Raw genomic sequence first — 22,792 nt, 5'->3', positions numbered from 1 at the left:
AATATTTCCCCAATTCTCTACAACAATATTAACACTAACTTTCACAGCACAGACACACAGACAGACGAGGACAAGCAGACAGACAGACAGATACACCTACAACAGATACACTGCAAGATATGCGAACACACACACACACACACATGGAGGGGCATGATCATACACTTCTCATATTCTATAAACATCCAAACATACATATACGTACACACACACATACATGTATGTGCACACAGGCACACACCTACAACCAGGACACTGCCAGACACACACACACATGCATGCATAATCATATACATGTAACATCACAAACGTACAGATACAGACATATACATACAAAGAGGCTCACACATACATACATACCCACATTATACAGACACACAACTACAAACACATGCATGTGCAAACACACGCATACATGCACAAACACATAACCTCACACACAGAGACACACAAACACATATAAATGCAAACATGCATACAGACACACATGCGTATGCAAACACACACACACACACATATAGGCAGACACACAAACATAAATACAAACATGCTTACAAATACATGTGCATATGCGAGCACACACACACGCATACACTCAACCACACACAGACAGATATGTGCTAGAAAACATAGTTAAATATTTTGCAGGGAAATCACAGAGAAAATAACAGCAGAAACAGTTAAGATTGAAGCCAACTTTACGGAAAATTAATAAACAAAAACGAAAAAACAAAGGAAATGAAACAAACAAACAAACAAATTCCCCGCCAAAAGTCTGTTATGAGATGTGCATGCTGCAAATGTAGAATTGCATATGCAGAGAAGATAAAGTAATCTCTATAGAACTGTCCTCCTGAAATTGAAGCAAGAATTCCTGCCAGACAGACTTTCCTCCACCCATCTACCCCTCTCCCCCACTTGGCAAATTATCGACACAAACAGAAGAATGTTCTGCTAGGGTTACATCAGAACTGACAAAGGAAATGGTTTAGGTAGAGAGAGGGAGAGAGAGAGGGGGGAATAGAAAGCATGGCAAAGTGAAAGAGAGTGAGTGGGTATGTGAGAGAGAGAAAGAGATATATAAAGAAAACAGAGAGGAAGCGTTGAGGTGTGTGTATTTGAGAGAGAGTGAGGGAGGGAGTGGGGTGTTAGTGAGAGTGTGTTAGAGAAAAAGAGAGATTGAGTGTTGGAGAGTGAGTGTGAATGTATGTGTGCAAGAGAGGGGGGGGACATGTTAAAGAGTGTGAGTACATGTGAGAGAGAGAGAGAGAGTGAGCGAGAGGGTGTGGTGCAAAAAGAGAAGGAGAGAGAGCAGAGAGAGAGAGAGAGAGAGAGAAAGAGAGTGAGAGAAAAGAGAAGGGTACAAAAAAAGAAGGAGAAAGAGACAGATAATGTGAGAGTGAATAATAAAGAGAGAAAGAGAGAAAGAAAGTGAGAAGATATGAAGTGAGGCATCATAAAAGGGTAGAAACTTGAGATATAATATTATCAACTAAAAGACAATCTAATGAGAAATAAAAATTAATAGAAATAACAAGCAGAGTTCATTGAACTTTAATAATGTGAAACCGTAATTGGAACACTTTGGAAAGTAATCTCCATTGTTGTTTGGGGAGTATTTTGATGCCGGGTTTTCATTTTTGATGTAGGATAGGAAAATTGAAACAAAATGTCTAAATACACACAAAGGTAAACAGAGAGGTAGAATTGATGATATAGAAGAGTGAAAGAGGAAGAAGTGGGCTCAAAGAGGGAAATGTAGGCTTATAGACAGAGAAGTAAGCTCAAAGACAGAAAGAGAGGTTGTTTCAAAGTTAGAGAGGTAGGGTTATTGACAGAGAGGGAGCAGTCTCAAAGTTGGTGGAAGAGCTCAAAGATAAATGCAAGAGAGACAGGTTCGAAGGCAGTGTGAGCACATTATGTCTACAATAAAAATATCAACTGAATGATATTGTTCAACTTCAAATCTACATGCTCCACAAGGACCAGTAAAGATGCCTCAATGTGGCTGTATAGAAGGCGGTGAGCTGGCAGAAACATTAGCAGGCTGGGCAAAACGCTTAGCGGTATTTTGTCTGTTTTTACATTGTGAGATCAAATTCCACTGAGGCTGACTTTGCTTTTCATCCTTTCGGGGGTCGATATATTAAGTACCAATTGCATACTGAGATCGATCTAATCAACTGGCTCCCCCCCCCATAAATTTCGGGCCTTGTGCCTAGAGTAGAAAAGATTATCTTAAAGATGGCAAGCTGGCAGAAACGTTAGCAGGCTGGGCAAAATGCTTAGCGGTATTTCATCTGTCTTTATGTTCTGAGTTCAAATTCTGCCAAGGTTGACTTTGCCTTTCATTCTTTCAGGGCCAATAAATTAAATACCAGTTGCATACTGGGGGTTGATCTGATCAACTGGCCCCTCCCCCAAAATTTCGGGTCTTGTACTTTGAGTAGAAAAGAATGTGGCTGCATATAACCTGCTATAAATAGCAAACAACTTACCCTCATATCATACCCTGCCATCTTAAAAAAATGAAGCTTTAAATATGACTGAACAGATAAATAAAATATGGGATACTCATATGAAAAGAAGTAAAAAGGATGAGGTGGTCATATGAGGTTAAATAACAACAACAACAACAATAGGCTCTAAATTATATTTCTGTCTTTTTCCAATGAAATTGAATATCATTTTGACAGAACAATCACTGAACTTGTTCATTTTAGGTATTGAGAATTAAATCAATATTGTGGAACAGAAAATACAAAAAGTGACAATTCCTTTTCCAATTAGAGTAGAATACATAACCAGGTGAAGCAGTCTGCTCTGATATTGATATGGAAGAAAGGCAAGATTCTGACTGTCGTCATCATTTTAACATCCATTTTTTTCATGTTTGCTTGGGTCAGATGGAATCTGTTGAGACAGATTTTCTATGGATGGATGCTCTTCCTGTCACCAACCTTCGCTTCCAAGCACAGTATTTCCTCCTGACCAGACATGTTTCCAAGAAAGATTGGAAACTAATAACACCACTTATATGACAGTGACACTCGTTTACTACTATCATGTAATGTCAAAGCGAAGAGGTAAACACACGCGATGGGTTTCTTTCAGTTTCTGACCAAAGCTTTCGTCGGCTGAGGGCTATAGTAGAAGATACTTGCTGAAGGTACCATGCAGTGAGATTGTACCCAAAGCAAAATTCTTAAACACACTACCAAGCCTGCATCTTCATGCAAGAAAAACCCAGATATTGAAACCTGATGTCTTCATTTAGAGTTGAATATTTAGCTAATTGAGACACACAGTGTTTAATTAGTCTAGTGCTTAATTCTAATGCTGAATAGAGCTGACATTAAAACTAGTTATGTATTCAAGTATAGTTGATGTTTAATACTAAATGGCTCTGACTGAGCAAACTTATATTTAACCCTTTTGATACCAACCCGACTGAAACCTGGCTCTGTAGTACAAATGTCTTGTTCTTATAGGTTTTGAATTAAAATCTTCCACCAAGCCTTAGTCACAATTTATGTTCCTAACATTAGCTTAATGATAACTAAGTTATTTTACTAAATTCTTTGTTATATTTAAAATTAATTGAAAGAAGCACAGAGCTTCTCAACAGAAATATGGTAACAAAAGGGTTAACAGATGATTAATTTAACCCTTTCAATACCAACCCAACTGAAACTGCTTCTGGCTCTGCAGTACAAATGTCTTGTTTTCAAAAGTTCTGAATTAAAATCTTCCACCAAACCTTAGTCACAATTTATGTTCCTAACACTAGCTTAATGATAACTAAATTATTTTACTACATTCTTTGTTATATTTAAAGTAATTGGAAGAAACACAGAGCATGTCAAAATAAATACAGTAACGAAAGGGTTAAGGGTGCTCCAACCTTGACCATCACATCTTTTTTCAAAACAGAGACTTCATTGTCCAATGTGTCTTTCTCTTTTTAAAATGGTAAGGTGTAATTTAACCATTTAGCATTCAGATTATTTTGTCAAATGTAAAGTTTATTTATTCACATTATCTTGAATTAATCAGGCATTACCTCATAGCTCTAAGAGATTGATAATGTGGTTGTTTATTTTTAGAATGACATTTTAGAGTTGGTGTAAGAGGCCAGATCTGGCCAGTTTGAACAACAAACATGGAGAATATTCGGGCCAGATATGGCTGGCTTAAATACTAAAGTTTTTAGGAAGATTTTAGTCACTATTTTTAACAGATTGAACAACCATCAAGCAAGCTCTCTCTTTGACTCGATGTGACAATGTAATGACTCTGTTTTGACTTGAAGTAATTGCAGAAAGATTCTCTCATTGGCTTAAGTAACCATATAGAAGCTCTCTCGGTGGTTCAAGGTGACTGCACAGAAACTCCATCATTGGTTTTTCACCATGTTTAATGGAATATTCAGATGGTTGGGGCACAATGACACAGCAGTTAGGCTTCAATATTGCATTGAGTTCTGTTCCTCTCAAGAGACTTTCTGAAACAACAACAACAACAACAACAACAACAACAACACAGGCATCTGCCTGACAGTATATTAATTGCTATATATAGAAAATATTACTAAAAACAACATTAGGTTTCAGTTTTCATACGTTCAGTTTGGGTTTTAAACACAAAGTTGTAAGTCATTATGTAAATAAATATAATGAATATAACAAAACAGTAGGGGGACAGATGGAAAATCTGTCAGAACAAAAGGGGGGCAAAGAAGAATAGAAGAAATATGATTTATATCTCCTTTCTCCTTCTTGTCCCCAAGTTTTTACTCCTTAGAGGGTTCTTCTTAAAGAAACTGATACAACATTTCTTTTGAAATTGTGCAGTAATTCTTGGATTCACCATTTTAGAAATTCTGATATTCCCTCTGGGGTATTTAATTTGCTTGAGTGTGAAACACAAACGGAGGACACCAATGAAGTATCAGTTAGGCACAAGACCATTTTTTTTAAAGTGTGGGGGGGAGGAGTTTAGAGTCAGTTGAATCCATGTCAGTATCACCTTACTGATATTCTGATATTCTTCATTTTATCTTGAACCTCAGAAAGTTGGTTTTGAACCTTAGAGAGTGTTACAACTAGAAAATAAAAGAAAGAAAGAAAGAAAGAAAGAGAGAGAGAGAGAGAGAGTGAAAGAAAGAGAGAGAGAGAAAGAGAGAAAGCCAAAGTACTTTGGTCACATAGTGTTATTGGACGTTCAGAAAAGAAAGAGGATTTCACGTTTCGGGCGGCGCTCTTCATCAGAAATATGGGAAAAGTCCAAAGAAGGGAAGACAGAGAAAGAAAATCGCCAACGATGCACTCGCGGTCACATATTGGAACCCTTCATCTTTCTGATTATTCTTCAAAGTAATGCTTATTTATTCACATTGTTTTGAATTAATCGTGCATCATTACCTTGTAGCTTTGAGATCTTGATGATGTGATTGTTTAGTTTTAGAATCACATTGTAGGTTAAGTGTGAGAAGCCAGATCTTGAAAGTTTGAACATAAAACAGGAAGACTATTTGGGACCAGATATGACCAGTTTAAATGCTAAAGGGTTAATATCTAGATGCAATCTGAAGCACTGTACAAACTGGATCAATGATCATACAAATACACAAAGAATAAGGACCAGTTTCATTTCCGAAATGAAAAGAATATCAAGAATGCTATCAGTGATAAATTAAACTTTATAAAGGCTAAAATGTTAGATGGAATATCTTGTCTGAGAGGAAATTTTTCAGGAGTGGGTGGAATCTATATATACTTTAACAAGAAAATGTTTTTAATTCTCCTTAAAAGATGGAAGAGTTATGAGTTTATGGAAGAATTTTGATTAGTATTCTAGATAGGTAGCACTAAGCAAAACAATATTCTTCTGAGATGAGCGGGTAGGTTGAATAACATAGCACCAGTAGATGTGTATGCCTTGATAGATAAACTTGCTTCATGTTATGCTAGTCAGTAAGATCTCAAAGTTGTTACAGCATTAAAAAGACATTCAATTAAGATATTGTTATTACAGAATGAATTTCTTTCAAGGAATTCCAAGCTGGAAGTATTGATGTAGTTGGGGCAGCAATGATCTATAATCTGTCTTGCTTTAGTCCAGATTCATTCAAATACATCACTAATAACAAAGGATCAACTTTCAAAACCTGAACAGGCATGACTCTGTAGGTAAGAAGCTCACTTTGCAACCATGTAGTTCAGGGTTCAGTTCCACCAAATGATACTTTGGTCAAGTGTCGTCTACTATAGCCCCAGGGCTGACCAATGTCCTGTGAGTGATTTTGGGAGTAAGAAACTGAGTGGAGGTCCATCATACAAACACACACACATGAGTGTGTGTGTGTTTGTGCACTCCACACTACTTGACAACTAGTGGTGGTTTATTTGCATCCCAATGTCTTAGGAGTTTGACAAAAGAGACCAATATAATAAATATCAGACTTAAAAAAGACCAAAAAACAGAATCCTATAAAAACTGGGGTCAATCTATTCAACTAAAAACCCTCTGAGGTGGTGCCCCAGCATGGCCACAGTCCAATGACTGAAACAAGTAAATGATAACCGATAAAAGAAAGAGTAGCCAATCTCAAGTTTAATTACAGCAACTATTTCTTCCATTAAAGGGATATTTTTGCCTCTAAATCTCAGATATTGGAATTATAACGGTTATTTAAAAGTTTTTGAGTGACCTTGGTAAAGGTTAATATTTTTTGTAGAACTTGCTGTGAGGTTAAGGAAATGAGAGAGTGTAACTGACCCATGCCAGAATAAGGTTAAATAAATAGGATCATTTTAAGGATCTTTGGTAAAAGGGTTTAGGTATTGAGGTTTATTTGGTAGCTCATCTGTCTGGAGCCTATTAGTGGTAAAGGGACAGTGACATGCATGTGTGTGTGTGTGTGTGTGTGTGTGTAAGTGTGTGTGTGTGTGTGTGTGTACATCTGTATCTGGAAAAGTGATAGCTTGCCATAAAGGAAGTGTGTATATGTTGTGGCAGAATTGCATGTTCAGAGAGAGCTCTTTCTCTGTCTGTGTGTACATGTGTGGAGATAGGTGTGTGTATGTGTGAGAAGTGTGGAGATAGGTGTGTGTGTGTGTGTGTGTGTGTGAGATGAAAGGGTGAGGAATATAGAGAGAACACACACTACATATGTGGACAAGACTAGAAGTGTGTGTGTGTGTGTGTGTGTGTGTGTGGATACAAACAGTGATGAGAAATCTAATGTAAGGTATTCACATTATATACTTTATTATGGTTTTTCCTTTCTTTGTTTTATGAGAAAGAAGTGACTTCAGCCTGTTTGAGATATAAAATAATTGATTTCTGACTTAGAAACATGAGGCCTTGAATTCTAATGGAGGGTAAAGTCAATGGAGAGAGACCCCAGCAGTTCTTAACTAGTGCTTATTTCATCAACCCTGGATAAGATGAAAGGAAAATTTTATCTCAGTGGGAGGCAAACTAAAAAAGAAATCTGCAAGAAAAAGCAGCTAAATAACCTCAAATCAAACTCTTTTGCTAGAAAAGAAAAAAAAGTAAAGATGCAGTGGACAGTATCCTAAATATATAAAATGAAAGGTGGTCATGGCTGGAAAGCCTTTGATTAAATTAAGACTGACTTGGGACTAAAAGACAACAACAACATACAGAGTGTCCACAAAGTTTGGGTACATGGGGGATTAACACATACTTTCAGAAATTATTATTACTTATATTTAATTGTTTATGTTATGATTTTTTTAATTTACTCCAGGTACCCAGACTTTGTGGACACCCCGTAGTATATAGTACATATATCTAATCAGCTGAGGGATGACCTAAATTATCATCATCATCGTTTTAACACATCCACTTTTCAAAGGTCAAACGTGCGTCAGATGGAATTTACTGAGGTAAATATTCTATGACTGGATGCCCTTCTTGTTACCAACTCTCACATTTTCAATAGGTATAGCACTGTCTTATTTCTTTTCTTTTTCAAGAGAAGAAAAGGCAGTGCCTGTCACCATTTTCTTAGGGGGTGCCCAAGAAAAAGAGGCACTGGACAGGGCTTGAATGCCCTAATTTGAGCTTAACTGGAGATAAACAACTCCCCTGATTATTATTCCATTGGACACTAAATACAACATGGGCATAAAATATGGAAAAAAATGTAGAAAATAATAAAAATATGTGTATTGGATATGTAATATCAATTTCATATTTTGGCACAAGGCCAGCAATTCTAGAGAAGGAGTAAGCCAATTACATCAACCCCAGTGTCTAACTGATATTTATTTTATCAACAACCAGAAAAAGGATGAAAGGCAAAGTCAACCTCAACAGAATTTGAACTCAGAACATAAAGATGGACGAAATACTTCGAAGCATTTTGCCTAATGCACTAACGATTCTCCTAGCTCGTTGTTCTATTGGATAAGTAATATTGAGTAATTATACTAAAACTGGTGACAAACAAGATGAAGGTGTCCTCAGATCTAAGACCTGGCTTGAGCATTTGCAACCGAGCAGACTCTGCTAAAGGGATCCAAGGGCTAGGCAATGGTATAAACCAGCCAATAGATTAAATCTATCACCAAGAATAATTCTTCAAATGGACTTCCCCAAAGGTTCAGCCAACAAAACTTCATTCACAAAGTTTTGTTCAATATGGACCTATTGCAGAAATAACAATTGCACAATGTGCTACGTGGCAAGATTGAACATAAAACCATGTGGTTGCAAAGTGAATGTTTTTACCACGCAGCCACGCTTGCACTGTGTAGATGTTTGCACAACATTCTAAAGCAAGCTCCACCTTTATTTACAGACAGAAGAACAGAGACGCAAGGTGAAAGAAACTTTCTTAAGCAACAGGGCAGCGTTAGGGTTGGTGTGGTGGTGTTGGTGATGGAGGTAGCAACTGGATGAGCGGAGAAAAGAAAAAGGCTTGATTATTTAGATATTAAACATTGCTTTCGCTGATATTAGTTACAGAGTATTCAATAATAATAATAATAAGAAGAAGAAGAAGAAGGAGGGGGAGGAGGAGGAGGAGGAAGATAATGATTTCTTTAATAATAATATGTATGCTTATTATTACATGTAAAAGAATAAAGAATAACCTTTCCAGAAAAAAATAAAAGAAAAGAATATGAAATAAAGAACATAAAAAAATTCAAAACAAACAGATGAGAAAATTGAAGAGCATGTATGTGTGTGTGTGTGTGTGTGTGTGTGTGTGTATATATATATATATAAATATATATACACACACACATACACACAAAATAGGAAAACAAAACCATGTACCTACGCCGCTCCACCCCACCCCGTAAAACAGTTTGCAGACATTTGATAGGAAAGGCGGCAAAATGGAAAGAGTACAAACAAAGATAATCTCTCCAACATAACTAGATGCTGAAAAATCTGAGAATATCTAACATGTCTGAAGATTATATATATTTGCAGCTGGTTCAAAGCTTGTCATCTTTGTTATTACAACAACCAAGATACTGGCACTTTAAGATGGTGGGAACAAATCCCCATATATATATATATATATATATATATATATATATATATATATATATATATATGTATTATATACACATACAAACACATATCTATATATGTACATATATGTTTATTTTTTTTCTCTTCTTTTTGGTATAACAATGTCAAGAAGAAAAAAAGTGTTTCAGCTTTATTTTATTTTTTTTCCCCTTTTTCAGTCATACAAAAGTGAAAGTAACAAAGAAAAAAAAGAATTCATAACTGGGCCTTGTTGAGCAATGTTTTAAGCGTTTATACAAGTTTCGTGTTGCAACTACAAGTAATTTAGACGTGTGTGTGTGTGTGTGTGTATGTGTGTGCATCCGTAAATGTGAGTGTTATTTGTTTAGGGTTGGGCATTTTTTTATTTAGAAAAAAATGTTAAGATATTATGAAAATGGTAGGGTACTATAGGGAAGCTACCAGCCAATAGTTTTTGAAAGAAATAATTACATTTCTATAGTGTGGTATTATATTTCCATTGTTAAGTAAAACAAAGCTAACATGTAGAAAGTATTTCTTTGATAATGTATTTTCTCCTATGAGCTTGCCTGGACAGTTAATAAGTAATTGTCGACAGCATTGATTAGTGGTAAATCTCAGTTTAAAATAGAGGCCATAAACGAACTATAGTGATGAACTTCACTATAATGGACACATTCTTGACAAGGTATTAGAGTATTATTCCTTGATCTGCCTGGCTGACAAATAGGTTTCACTCACAATGCCATTGTTGAGTGATTAGTTATAGGAAATCATTGGGCTGTAAAATTAATTGTGCCAAAAGAATCCACCACCTCCACCCATACCAGCATGGAAAAACATATACAACATAAAAAGATAAAAAAACCAAAAAAAAAACCATACTAAATATAATCAATGCTATTATCATTGTCTTTATAATTTTGACATCCATTCTCCCACGCTGACAATGAATTGGAACAGTCTGCTGCTGTATAAATTCTTGCTATTCTTTATGGTTATGTGCCATCTTGTTAGTGAGACACACCATCCTGACGCCTGACTTCACCACCTCTACCAATGTATTGGTCTTTCACAGAACATTTTCATTCAATTGCTGTTGTACAGCCATTATCTTCATCAATGGTGTTATAATGTCCACTTTTTCGTATTTGCATTGGTCATGCACAACTCATGGAAGCAAATTTTCTATGGCCAAATGCCCTTCTTGTTACCAACATTCATTTGTTTCCAAGCAAGGTAACATTTCCCCATGTCTGGACTTGTTTTTATAGAAGATTGTGATATTTTGAGATGCTCCTACCAGATTTTTATAGGCAGTCAGTTATCTCCCTTGCTGAACATCATTAACAATGCATCACAGGAACTGAGAGGACATAAATGGTGGTCTCCTGGAATGCATGGGGAGGAGTCTCTGCTGTACGGTTCCCTGTGTTACAGCAGAACTCAGACATTGATACATGACATTCATTTTGGTATCTCCTTCATCTACGGATGATATTACCTGGAGAGCAGTCTAGTAGATCATTACTTTTTGGTGTGAATCTGCTCCCACTGGCTAAGAAGGCATTCCAGACTGGAAATGAATGCCAGAGGAATTTGAACTCAGAACGTAAAGACAGATGAAATACCGTTAAGCATTTTGGCCGGCATGCTAACGTTTCTGCCAGCTCACTGGTACTTATTCTACTGGTCTCTTTTACCAAACTGCTAAGCCACTAGGATGTAAACACACCAGCACCAGTTGTCAAGTGGTGGTGAGGGACAACTGACAGACACAAAGATACACACATATATATGACAGGCTTCTTTCAGTTTCCATCAACCAAATTCACTCGCAAGGTTTTGGTCAGCCTGAAGCTATAGTAGAAGACATTTACCCAACGTTCTATGCAGTGGGACTGAACCCAGAACCATGTGGTTGGGAAGCAAACTTCTTACCACATAACCATGCCTGTGCCTAATGTCTATACTTTTTACAAAGAATTTAGCAACATAAGAGATGTGAAATATCTTCAACCAAATATCAAAACCCGATCACATATGCGGTTTCTGGAAGTTTTCTAATGGCTGGTGCCAGTCATGAATACCAATAGAAATATCAGGGAAAAAGATTTAGGATTCTATACATTACAAATGTCTAACATGCTTTATCTGCAAATAAAAGTTGATAAATATCATTTTTTATCTTTTCTGTTCTGTTCTAACTGTTTTTTTTTTTTATCTGGTCATACAGATTCGATGAGAAAAATTTATCTTCCATAAATTCTATGTGGAACATAGGAAATTTTTTTTTAAACCAAATTTGAAGTTTCATGTCAATAATATTTCTTTCAACTAAAACACGATATTCACAAAACTCTCTCTTTCTTTCTCTCTCACACACAGAGATATCTATCTATCTATCTATCTATCTATCAATAAATAAATACAAGGGTAAAAATTATTAAAAATAATAATTTATACCAGTGGTTAACATGCGTAAAAAAAGTCAGCAGATATAAATATTTTTATAATATATGAGTGTATAAAAATTTACACACAGAGAGAAGACCACTATGTGGACTTCTTACATGTTAAAAAGGGCAGTCAGATCCCAAGCCATGAAAAGAACATTCTTAATACATGTATAAATTTTTATACACTCACATATATCAAACTCATGGCTGTCTGATGACAGGTTAAGTGAAACTCTGAGATACAGTTTGCGAAGTCTTTTCAACTTCAATAAAACTATTTTACTCCATCTTAGGAATTCAAGTGTTATTTCTTTCACCTTGTTTTGCACTTATGTGCACACATGTCTGTATTTCATATGCAGTGTGTTTTGACGTTGTGTTTGAGTGGCAAAATGATTTGATCTAAGGTTGTTCACTGAAACTAAAATAATTACATTGTGGAAGAGACATGTTGGCCATTTAAAAACACATATCGTTATCATATATTTGCTTTTGTTTGATTTTGTAATACTATTGTACTCTTCTATGATTTGTCATTGACACAATACCATCATAGTAGAAGTGTGTCATCATATATGATGATAGTTTTCTTTTTTAACACATTATAGCAGAATATACAATGCTAGCACAAAAGAAAACAAAACTGAGCACAATGGTAAATATGTGTATTTTAAATAGCTAACATGACTTTTCTACAATGCAATTGTTTTGTATGTCTGTGACAGTGTGTGTGTCTATTTGTACGTAAGTATGAGTATGTGTGTAATATCTTGTAAGCATAGCATTCTTTACAGTTATAGCAAAAAGTATTAATGATAAATCTGTAACTTTATAGAATGGAGTTGGAATGGAGTGCATCTGTTTTTATTTTCTCAAAACTTGTTCTTTAAACTATTCAAATTATCACTAAATCAATATTCAATACACGCAAGTTGAGTCGATCAGATTGGAAATAAATCCTTCGGTGAAGTATGTGTTATTAGTAGGGAATCAGACTTACCACTATTGTCGTCATAATGTTGGTACTCACCTGCAATGAAAATAAAAGAAAATGAATTATGATAGAGCTCAATATAATTAAAGCATAAGGAAATGTAACGTAGCAGGAATGGATATGTGGTTAAAAAGCTTGCTTTGCAAACATGGTTTTGGGTTCAATTCCACTGTGTGGAACCTTAGGTAAGTGTCTTCTACTATAGCTCCACACCATCTAATGCCTTGTGAGGGGATTTGGTAGATGGAAACTGAAAGAAGAATTTTGTGTGTATGTGAGAGTGAGAGAGAGAGAGTTTTTCCTATTTTCCCTCATCTTCAAGTGTGTTTGCTGATTGTAAACAATGACCTTGCGTGCAAATGGTGTCCCTTGTTTGCAGTCCACCATAAATGCATGTCCAGGCTTCTTAACGTGTTTCATGATCTTTGTTAATAAATTGCTTATTCAGCCAGTATCGTTGGTTTTCAGTTCTCTTTGTAACCATACCTGGGTTGTTTGTTGTTCAGTACACCATGAGACTATTACCACACTCGAAAAGGGATGGAAGAGCATCCAACTATAGAAAACTCTGACCTTACACTCATCTGATCCAAGCAAGCATGGAAAAGTAAAGGTCAAAACAATGATGATAACATGGTACAAAGTGTTGGTTCTGTAGTTAGATGGCCAGGATCAAAATGATTCATTCTGATAAAACTTGGCAATATATAAATTTCTTTTTCTTCAGCATAATGCCATTGTTTAGCCCAACAAAATAAGTACTGGACTTAGAAATAATACTGGGATCCATTTGTTTAACTAAACCAGTGGTTCTCAACCATTTCTAGCAATACGGGTCCCTTTTATTCTTATTTTACTCTTCTGGACCTTCATAGCCGTTTAATGAACAGGAAGTCCAAAAAGTCACTGTTGGGTTTCAATATTTAATAATTTCCTTTAATAATTTTATAAAAAAATGCATGAAATTTTGATACAATATAAAGGACATAATGGAAATTAATATGCAAAAGTCAAATTTTGTAATACCACTACATCACATATCTAAAATGACATCGCTTAAATGGCAGCCATTTTTGGCTTCGCACACCCATGCTCTTTCCAAAACTTGCACCGTAACACCCTCAAGAGTTTCGGACCCTCTTTCTCTGATTTCTCTACTGATGTTCTCCTTCATTTGTACCAGGGTTTATGGTTTGTTGACGTAAACCCTCTCTTTCAGGTATCCCCACAAGAAAAAATCCAGGATAGTCAAGTCTTGGGAACGTGAAGGCCAGTTGACATTGCTGTAGCGGGAGATTATTCTCTCTCCGAAGTACTGCCATTGTAACTGCATAATTTCTCTTTCAGTATGAGCAGTTGCCCCATCTTGCTGGAACCATGTGTGAGGTCTACTTTTAAATGGCCTTCATGTTCCCCAGACTCGACTAGCTTGAGTTTTTTCTTGTAGAGATACCTGAAAGAGAGGCTTTACGTCAACAAACCAGAGACCCTGGTACAACTGAAGGAGAACACCAATGGAGAAATCAGAGAAGTAGGGTCTGAAACTTTTGAGGGTGTTATGGTGCAAGTTTTGGAAAGTGCTTTTTATGTGCCACCAGCACAGGAGCCAATCAGCGGCCCTGACAATGATCACACTCAGACGGTGTTTTTAATGTTCCACTGGCATGAGTGCCAATCAGGCGGTACTGTCATCGGCCAGGTCAGTGATTTTGATTTCATTTGCCTCAATAGGTTTTTGCAAGCAAAGTTTATTGTCCAGTGAATGAGGGGTACTCATAAGTGGGCTGCTTACACCCACTAGCATAGGCTACAGGTTATGGTTTCACTTGGCTTGTCGGGTCTTCTCAAGCACAGCAAAATCTTATCTGGACCCTAGTTGAGAACTATTGGATTAAACCATTTAAGAAAGTGCCTCAACATGGCTACGATCCAATGGATGAAATAAATAAAAGATAAAGATTAATGGTGGTGGCACAACAAAGATTGGTCATATTGGTTGAAGATAAGTCTCATATTCATCCTGACTTTGCTATGGAGTTCTAATTTAATTTCCAGAATTTAGTGATTTATTTTTTTTTTGTTGCTTAAAAACACTAAAAGTAGGGAAAAACAAACCCCTTTAAATATTGAGGTCAACAGATGTAATAAATCAAAATGTTGGTGTCTTACCCCTACACTACCCCATTACCACCCCCACCCCACCAACCAGAAGGGGTTCAGTCAGCCCTTGATACAGAACCTTCACACAGGTATAAGGAATCACAATCAGGTTCTTAGAACTAAGTTAGTAGCAGATTGAAAATTGTTATCACACCACATGTGATGTTATCTCTTGAAAGCATCAGAACAAGAGAATTGGGAGAAGGGGAAGAAAACAAAACGAAACAAAATATAAACAAAAGAGGGGAGAAAAAGAAAACAAAAAGGGTTAGTGAAGAAAGTATTACAAATAGAGGATATTCTTACTGACTAATTGAGAAAGTAAAACAGATATGAAAGAAGATGGATATAATGATGATGAGGAGAAAGAGGAGGATTATAATGGTGGTGGTGGTGGTGGTGGTAGTGGCTATATGGAAAGAAATATAATCATGTGTATGTATTTATGAAAGAGTATAAGAGAGAGGGGGGAGGGGGAAGGCGAGATTAATAATATATTCTGCTGGAGGCCTATTCAGAAGGTAACAAAATATACATTTAAATGCTGGAGATACCAAATGATAGACTGTTGTATAGGCCAGACATAATTTATTGAATATCTGATCGAGTATTGGAGAAAGGAAATACAAAGACAATAATTGAATATTAGTTGAGTAACAACAAAGTGCTGGTTCGATGATATAAAAGCTGGAATTAGGAATATAAAGTACCAAATTCTCTCTTGCTTACAGTCTTATGCTGGAACAGTTTTGAATAATAAAACTGCATCAGAAGATGAAGAAATTGATCGAGGACCAAGATGTTGATATTAGATTACCTTGAGCCGAAACCTGTGTGGTCAGTTACCAACTTGATTAATAGAAATCTGAATCTTCATGCAAACAAGTTGCTGCTGTTATTGCTGGGGGAGGGTCACAGATTCTAGTATTTAAATTAAACATTGGGATTGCAGGCATATTAGAAAGTTTCATGCTCAAAATAAGAAAGCTTATTAATTTTTAACAAAATCTAATATACCCGGGTGTAAAAATATAGATATTGAGTGTAAAGCTAAAAAAGTCTCCTTCTGGTCTTTTGCAATTGAATTGTTCACAAAGTTAAAATTCTAAGTTTGATTCAAACAATGCCAAAGTTGATTGAGATTTTGCGGTTTGCCAAGTTGTAAGAGTATAAGACTGCAGTTGAAGGAGTTGATGGTTTGTTATAAAGATATGCTCGTATCTGTTCATCATCCTCTTGAAATTACATCATCATCATCATTATTGTTTAATGTCCATTTTCCATGCTGGCATGGGTTGGATGGTTTGACTGAGGTCTGGAGAGCCAGCGGCTGCACCAGGGTCCAATCTGATCTGGCAATGTTTCTACAGCTGGAGTGTAGTGGGTGCTTTTTATGTGTCACTGGCACAGGAGCCAGTCAGCCGGGCCTGGCATTAAATGTGGAGGACCATTGACATCTACAACCTAACCTACGATCCTCAGGATCAACTCTTGCAGATGTTCTGTGAGAGACAACAGTATCACATAGTAGAGAAATGGCATAATTGACCACCTCTGGCGATTCAGGAAAGCATGAAACTTGCAAATGACAGTTGGCTGAAGTAATAAGGATAGCAAATCAGTACTAATTAGCTAAGTGAAGTGTCAAGTGTAGTATAAATAAAGTGTGAAGGACTCAATACATGTCCTGTGTGTTATAAGTAGTTATTATATCACATGTATTTTAGTTATTTCACTTCATTTGTTCAACAAATTAACTTCATAATTTGTTGCTTATGGAGTTTGACAGTTTGACATCCATTTTCTGCCAACACAAAAAAAAAAAAACGATGAGGCTGAGGAATGACTATTTTTATTAGGTTGTTGATAAGCTCAGAGTTAAAAATATTATGATGAGTGAAAATAATAATAATAACAACAAATACAAAACAAAGGCAATTAAAACTGAAGAAAAAACATCAAGAGTGGAAGAAAAACATAGAAGCAAAAAAAAAAAAAAGAATTTAACAAAACCTAGATTCCTAAGTATTTTTCTCAGAAGAGCCAAAAAAAAAAAGAAAAGAATATAATGACCCTATACCCACTCACCAAAGGAAAGAGTTTTCCTTGTTCTGTGCAGACTCGTTAATTATAATGGCAATATTTTCTATGATTGCTTTGTTTTGTTACAAGTGACCCAATCTAGAAGAATTAGAAAACAAAACTAAATTCTGGTTCAGAATTCATTCTTAGCATGCCTATCACTTCACTTTCCATTTGTTTTTGCTAGAAAATGCAGTCAAAATTTCCCTAAAATCACAGCTGGGCATCTTGAGAAGAAAGAAAAAAAAAGAGACACAATTGGGATAATGGTTTTGGAAACACTATCAGAAAATAAGATGAGATGATCATGGTTGGTGAGCTTGGATCATAGGTCTACTCAATAAGGGTCACCCCAGGGTTAAATAAATTTATGGCATATTTGTACAAGATTTCAGAACAACTTCATGATCTCAGTTTTATGTGTTTGTGTGTGTGTGTGTATAGATAGATTGATAGACAGACAGACAGATAGATCCACCCGCATGAGTAAAACCTTGAACAAAGCTGCAATAGGAAGGTCTACCTTGGACGAATATATACTCTTTTACTTGTTTCAGTCATTTGACTGTGGCCATGCTGGAGCACCACCTTTAGTCGAGCAAATTGACCCCAGGACTTATTCTTTGGAAGCCTAGAACTTATTCTATCGGTCTCTTTTGCCAAACCGCTAAGTTACGGGGACGTAACCACGCCACCATCAGTTGTCAAGCGATGGTAGGGGGACAAACACAGACACACAAACACACACACATATATATATATACACATATATACGACGGGCTTCTTTCAGTTTCCGTCTACCAAATCCACTCACAAGGCTTTGGTCGGCCCGAGGCTATAGTAAAAGACACTTGCCCAAGGTGCCACGCAGTGGGACTGAACCTGGAACCATGTGGTTGGTAAGCAAGCTACTTACCACACAGCCACTCCTGCACTTACTGCAACCGATTTAAATTGAAATCAACTAAATACACATGATTGCTACATCAAAAAACCCCAGGACACTTCTCCAGCAGAAAGATGTTAGATTCAAATTTGATGAGAATAATGCTTTAATAATTAAATATTAGAAGATGTATAATCATCCGTTCATCTTTGTGATGTCTTGATTATATACTATGTGTGCTGTATGAAATCCAATGAAGCAAACTCAGGATTTACCTATTGTATGAAGCACCATCTAATTGTTTATTTTAAACGATTCTGGATATTCCCTATCATTCAATGTGGTTAACCAGATCTGAATTGTATCAGTGCTAATAAGATACCTGCTCAGATTTCAAATCCCTATTCCTTTACATTATATATATATATATTTATATAAGGGCATTACTATACATAAATGCCTCATGCTAAGTCAAACTACCATATATACATATATACATGCACACACACACACACACACATCTACACTTATCTTCAGGTTTCTTCTCAGCGGGAGAAAAAATATTTCAGTATCCTTATTTGCTAATTTGCATCTTGATGAACTTTATCAACACCTGCAACAGTTAATATTTTAATCTAGCTATCATTCTAAAAGATATGCAACAAAAAAAAAAAAAATTATGCAGCAAATACATAAATAATATCTAAAATAAAATAAAAAAAAAGAATAAGGAAAAGGGGTTTAATAAGTAACGAGATTTAGGGTCTCTTTAAAAACAAGACAAAAATAGAACGTAAACGAGAACTGGGAATTAGGGAATACAGGGATTAATTAGTCTTCAGTTTTATCGCCTATTTTTGTCTCATTCCAACAGCTGAGGACTCTGAGGCCTTTCAAGGATAAAAAAAGAAGGGAAAAATGGTAAAAAGTTCCTGAGTAAACAGATGTCTCCTAAAACCCTCAGATTAACAGAATCTGATTGAAGCAAAGAAGGAAAAATTATTCTTCAACTCTGCTACATTATGATATTACCGAAAGAGGCAATTTATAATATATACATATTCCTTTTCCTTTTAATTCCTCACATCTTCAATTATCATTATTGTTATTATTATTATTATTATTATTCTGAGGTTGACTTTGCCTTTCATCCTTTTGGGTTTGATAAAATGAGAGCTAGTTGTGCATTAGAGTTCATACAATCAACTAGCCCCCTCCCCACCAAATTTCAGGCCTTGTGCCTATAATAGGCATTATCATTATTAAGGTGGTGTGCTGACACAATCATTAACACATGGAGCAAAATGCTTAGTAGTATTTCATTTGCCTTTATGCTGTGAGTTCAAATTCTACCAAGGACAACTTTGCTTTTAATCCTTTTGGGGTCGATAAAATAAGAACCAATTCAGCACCGGGTTTGACAGAATCAACTTACTCCCTCCCCTGAAACTTCTAGCCTTGTGCCAAAATTTGAAACCATTATCACTATTTATTTACTCATAAAAGCATGGTCCCCTGCAACCCTCTCTGGCTGAGTATCTCTAATCTTGCAGGCTTGTAGGTGCTAGTGCTGCATAAAAGCACTCAGTACAGTCTGTAAAGTGGTTGGCATTAAGAAGGGCATCCAGCAGTAGAAACCATGCCAAAACAGACAGGGAGCCTGAACAGCCCTTCAGATGGTCAGCTCTGGTCAAACTGTCCAACCCATGACAGTATGGGAAACGGACATTAAATAACAATGATGATGATTAGTTATTCGGTGCAAACATAAATGAATATCTATTTGAGCAATTCTAATTCTTTTATTCTTTTATTTGTTTCAGTCATTTGACTGCGGCCATGCTGGAGCACTGCCTTTAGTCGAGCAAATGAACCCCAGGACTTATTCTTTGCAAGCTTAGTACTATCGGTCTCTTTTGCCAGACTGTAAGTTATGGGGACGTAAACACAGACATGTTGGGGGGACAAACACAGACACACAAACATGTACATATATATATATATATAATCAGATTGGAGCTTGGTGCAGCCATCTGGTTTGCCAGTCCTTAGTCGAATCGTCCAACCCATGCTAGCATGGAAAGCGGACGTTAAACGATGATGATGACAGGCTTCTTTCAGTTTCTGTCTTTCAAATCCATCCACAAGGCTTTGGTCAGCCCGAGGCTATAGTAGAAGACACTTAGCCCAAGGTGCCATGCAGTGGGACTGAACCCGGAACCATGTGGTTGATAAGCAAGCTACTTACCACACAGCCACTCCTGTGCCTATATCAGGATTTTTCTAAACCCTTTCATCGAAGCTGTTAATTACTTAGTTTCTTTGTTATAAGCATTTCAAATCATGACATGTAATAGAAAGGAATGAATTACACAGTTCAGGACTAAGGCCAAATGTTAAAGTGTCCAAAGGTTAATTAAAATTACTAATTACAGAGTAAAATTTAATGCTTAGTGAGCCAGTGTTTGTAACAGTTTTGCTTCTTACTTTTAGCTTAGTGTAAAATATAACAACTACTGTTGTTTTTTTTAATATATTTCTCCGTCTTCTAAAGTCAATAGAGTTTACCACTGATTATAACAAGTCAAACAGAACAAACCTATCAACATTTAATGTTTGATTGAAACAAAAACATAATGATTTATAAATTTAGTGTTTATAATGGCTTGATAAAAGATAAAATATAAAATATGAAAGAATAGCATGGAGGTTTGTATTTTATCTTAATTACAGAGAATATAAAGCTATTTAGACTCTTGCAGATGTTGTGGCTGTTTAGTTCAAATCATCTCTGATTGGGCAGACTTGTGATGCAAGGTGTTCCAGCCATGGCTTGCTGTTTTAATATATCTAAAACTACTCTAGTATAAAGTGCATTTAGGTGCAGGCATGGTTGTATGGTTAAGAAGTTTGCTTTGCAATCATGTGGTTTGAGGTTTAGTTCCACCGTGCAGAACCTTAAATAAGTGTCTTGAGTGGATATGACAGATGGAAATTGTGTGGAAGCCCATCATATATGTGTGTGTGTGTCTTTGTATTTGCAATTGTCCCCCACCAATACTTCACAAATGGTGTTGGTTTGTTTATGTCCTTGTTAGAAAAAAGACATACAGGGATCAATTTGTTTGGCTAGACTTTCAAAGCAGTGCCCCAGTGTGGTCACAGTCAAATGACTGGAACAAGTGAAAGAAAGAAAAGAAATAAAAGAAATAAAAGAGTCCTTTTTTAAAATTCTAATGATGAAAGAGCCTTTTTTGCTCTTCCCAAGAAAGCAGTGAATCCTTTGTACACTTTAACATTTAGCTTTAGTCCGAAACTGTGTAATTCATTCCTTTCTATTACATGTCATGATTGGAAATGCTTATTACAAAGAAACTAAGTAATTAACAGTTTCGATGAAAGGGTTTAGAAAAATCCTGATATAGGCGCAGGAGTGGCTGTGTGGTAAGTAGCTTGCTTATCAACCACATGGTTCCAGGTTCAGTCTCACTGTGTGGCATCTTGGGCTAAGTGTCTTCTACTATAGTCTCAGGTCGACCAAAGCCCTGTGAGTGGATTTGGAAGACAGAAACTGAAAGAAGCTTGTCATATATATATATATATATATATATATATATGTACATGTTTGTGTATCTGTGTTTGTCCCCCCAACATGTCTGTGTGTTTACGTCCCCATAACTGATTTGAATTGTGACAACCCATCCAAACCATATCAGAATGGAAAGGAGACAATACTGTGACGATGAGAATGGTGTCAGTATAGTTTGAGGGAGATTTAATGATGCTATTTCTAGCAGATTGAAGGAGTGCATGGAGCAGTAGTTCTCAACCTGTTTAAAATCTAGGTCAGATTCAAAACCTGGCCACACCAAAAAAAGAAAAACAAAAGCCAATTAAAGAAAAAATTATTATATTTATAGAGGGAAGACCACCGAGGGCCACCATTAGGATGTTTGAGGGCTGCCAGAAGGCTGTTTGAGGGCTGCATGCTGCCATAGAGGCTCCTTTGATAGTTAAAATAGTGATTTAGTTTATGAAAGATAGCAGAAACACCATGCAGCTCCAATCTAACTGCAACTCTTCACTATTCTCTTGATGTTCAGTTTACAAAGAAAGAATGAAGAAATGCAGATGAAGTTTTTTTACTGTATCTTCTTGACCTCACTTGTGCACCCAAGAGATGTGAAAGGCCAAGCTGAAGTGAACCTCAGGGCTTTTCGAGTACTGACATACAACAGTAATAACTTCAGAGACAAAGAAGGTGGTGGAGGAGGGGCATGACTACATAATTTATGGCAAAGGGAAAAAGTAATGTGTGTGTGTGTGTGTGTGATCATCATCATCATCAGCGGAGGAAACAAGTAAAGGAAGGAGTGGGTGTTTTTGAAAAACATGCATTTTTCATGCAGAATTTTAGCAAAATGCTCAAAACCACACTGCCAATGTAGTGAATGGGGGAAGCCTGGTCTGCAGTATCTGCGGACGGGTATGTTTATCAAGGGCTGGGCTCATTAGTCACCAGCGGAGCCACAAGTGTAAAATGTAAACTTGTCTCAGTGCACAATGTTCTTAATTGTCAGTGACAGTCTTCCTTGGACTTGAAAAGACACACACACACACACACACACACACACACACACACACACACACACACACACACACACACACACA

At 36.4% G+C, this 22,792-nt stretch overlaps 1 protein-coding gene across 2 annotated transcripts in view; it reads right to left on the bottom strand.

Annotated features, from left to right (window-relative positions):
- LOC106872181 (membrane-associated guanylate kinase, WW and PDZ domain-containing protein 1) overlaps positions 1-22,792 on the bottom strand; it is a 709,375-nt gene that overhangs the window by 216,759 nt on the left and 469,824 nt on the right. For both annotated transcript variants that reach the window (XM_052966880.1, XM_052966879.1), the window contains one exon: positions 13,000-13,029. In XM_052966880.1, the coding sequence (XP_052822840.1) occupies positions 13,000-13,029 (30 nt within the window). The remainder of the gene's footprint in view (positions 1-12,999; positions 13,030-22,792) is intronic.

The sequence above is a fragment of the Octopus bimaculoides genome, chromosome 4, assembly GCF_001194135.2.
Source record: "Octopus bimaculoides isolate UCB-OBI-ISO-001 chromosome 4, ASM119413v2, whole genome shotgun sequence".
NCBI classification, from domain to species: Eukaryota; Metazoa; Mollusca; class Cephalopoda; order Octopoda; family Octopodidae; genus Octopus; species Octopus bimaculoides.
Note: the sequence above shows the minus strand (reverse complement) of the source record. Positions and strands in the feature narration are given on the sequence as shown.